At 42.4% G+C, this 2,506-nt stretch overlaps 1 protein-coding gene across 1 annotated transcript in view; it reads left to right on the top strand.

Moving 5' to 3' along the window:
* Positions 1–1,199, top strand: part of LOC118333561 (neuronal acetylcholine receptor subunit alpha-7-like) — a 33,328-nt gene extending 32,129 nt beyond the window's left edge. The window contains exons 8-9 of the mRNA XM_035669262.1: positions 370–479; positions 564–1,199. Coding sequence (XP_035525155.1) covers positions 370–479; positions 564–1,175 — 722 coding nt within the window. The 3' untranslated portion in view covers positions 1,176–1,199. The remainder of the gene's footprint in view (positions 1–369; positions 480–563) is intronic.
* Positions 1,200–2,506: the final 1,307 nt, after the last annotated feature.

Genomic DNA, 2,506 nt, shown 5'->3' with positions numbered 1-2,506 from the left:
TCTCTCTCTCTCTCCCTCCTCTCTACTGTTTTTGGTTTGTTTACCACAATCTTTGATTTTTTGCACAGATTTTAGTTCCCCTGTTTGTTTGGAAGTGTGCATCTTCTCCCCTTGGCAATATAACCTATTGCGCAGAATGATCAGATTTGCTTTCCTTTCATGTGAGACTGTGAAATCAACCTATTTTTTGGAATTAATTCAAGCTTAATGTTTTACCTGTTAGTACATGTTCATTAAACGTGACCATAGGGTAGTTCGAGGGGGGCTGAAAATGGAAAAACATTTCAACAAGTAACAAATGCAAATGACCTTAAATGTATCTCTGAGCAAAAAACTAAAAGCATGTTGATGTTTTTACATACTCTGCAGCCCAGTACTTTGCCAGCACTATGATGATTGTGGGAATGTCCGTAGTGGTGACAGTTATAGTCCTGCAGTTTCACCATCATGACCCTCAGGGAGGCAAGATGCCCAAATGGGTGAGTGACTGACATTTAGCACAAATGCCTATGTTTGTGTAATCATGTGTGTGTGACACTGACACTTTCACTTACTGCTTTCAGGTTCGGGTCGTTCTGTTAAACTGGTGTGCCTGGTTTCTCCGTATGAAACAACCTGGCGATGAGCGTAAGCGGCCTGGTTACAAGTACCGTCACTCCTCCCAGTACCACTCCAGCACCAGCTCCATCGAGATGGGCACTGTACCAAGCCTCAGTGTGCCACTCTCTCAGACTTCCTGCCCACCTTGCCCCACAGGCACCTCCAATGGTTCCATGAGCCTCTACTTCGGCAACTACCACCCCATAGAGAGCTCACACTGCCCCCCTTCTAGCGACTCGGGGGTAGCACTAGGGGGACGTGGCCACGGTTCCCTCAGTGATGAGGCTGAGCCACCTGGAGGAGTTGGCAGTGTCGGAGGTCTAGGGATAGGAGTTGGGGGGATTGGTATCCCCCCACCAGAGATCCAGCGTATCTTGGAGGAGGTGTCTTACATAGCCCAGCGGTTCCGGGACCAGGACGAGGCTGAGGCCATCTGCAGCGAGTGGAAGTTTGCAGCAGCTGTGGTGGACCGGCTGTGCCTGGTGGCCTTCTCTCTCTTTTCCATCATTTGCACCTTCACCATCCTCATGTCAGCACCCAACTTCATAGAGGCTGTTTCAAAGGACTTCACATAGCTGGTTGCAGCAGCAGGGGATAGAATAGGAATAAAGAAGAGATTAATAGAGAAAGTGGATGGGGGAAAGGAAACAAGAGTGCAGTATCTGGTCCCCAACCTACAGTCTGGGCACCTCATTGGACAAGATGAGGTGCTTCATGTCCCATGAAGCATTTTATGAGAAAAATTATAACATCTCAACTCAAGAAAGTAAATAGAGACATTCAGCTCTGCCAAGCTGCTCAGTCATATAATCAATTGAACCAAGCAGGAAACTAAATATTTATGATTGATGAACAAGTAATTACAAAGACAAATCATTATGTTATGTTACATTAGCACATTCCAAATTAAACATAAATTCATTGTCCCAATCCGTCTTAATGTCAGAGACAAATTGTCCACATCTAGAAAATAGGTTGGGCACTGGGGAGACTAGAGGCAAAAGGTTGGGAATCAGTGGGGCAGTGGAGGAGAGCACTGTATAGATTATCCTTTTTTTTTTTTTTTTTACATTGAGTAAGATTTTAATAAGGGGGAGATAATGCGGCTGTATGTATACCTTGACAGCAGTGTAAATATCATTGTTTTGTCTTCACTATTCATTTAAAAAAACAGCTTGATTTACTGTACAGTGAAACACACAACACCACAGTCCACCTCACTGCTTCTGTAGTTCATTTCAATCAGCCCAACTCTAGTATTCCTCTATGTACATACACATATGTACAAATATCACCTCAGTCTGAGCCCATACACCAACTGTTCACCTCTTGATAAGAAAGTCACAGACTTTTTTCTGATGATGTATCATCCACCCCATAATGTTTGGATAGTTACTAAAATGAGATGTTTCACCGTGAATTTGATGGTTTTTGCTTTTTTTTTTCAACAGAGCCCTGGACACAACTTGGTTGCTTTTATCACAAGTCTACAGGCATTTTCTTTAAATGAATGCTTATTTAGGATCACTTTTCACTTTGTCTTGCCTGTTTGATTTTAGCTAGTAGAATCTGTGACGTAATAATAATAGTTTGGGACCGTGTAATATTGAAAAATCCGGTATATTGTATCAAACAGCATTGTGTTGACTGGTTTGTACTGGTGTTGACCAGGAACACGAAATACACAGGTGTCTTTCTGAAGTACAGTCAAATACTGTATGTTGTGCTGTACAGGATATATTTGATTTCATTGATTTGTGTAGGAAACAGGTAAAGCAAAAGTTGTCTAACTGCTGTGAAAATACACATATTCATGTAGCTTAAAAAGATTAACAGGAATTTGTACTTGTTGGACCCAACTGTACATATGTGGCCACTGAAAATGAAGAGATGTGACTTTTGAACT

This window comes from Morone saxatilis, unplaced genomic scaffold, assembly GCF_004916995.1.
Source record: "Morone saxatilis isolate NCDOM2014 unplaced genomic scaffold, NCSU_SB_2.0 Contig22, whole genome shotgun sequence".
NCBI lineage: Eukaryota > Metazoa > Chordata > Actinopteri > Moronidae > Morone > Morone saxatilis.
The sequence above is the reverse complement of the archived record's forward strand: the minus strand, read 5'-3'. Positions and strand labels throughout refer to the sequence as shown.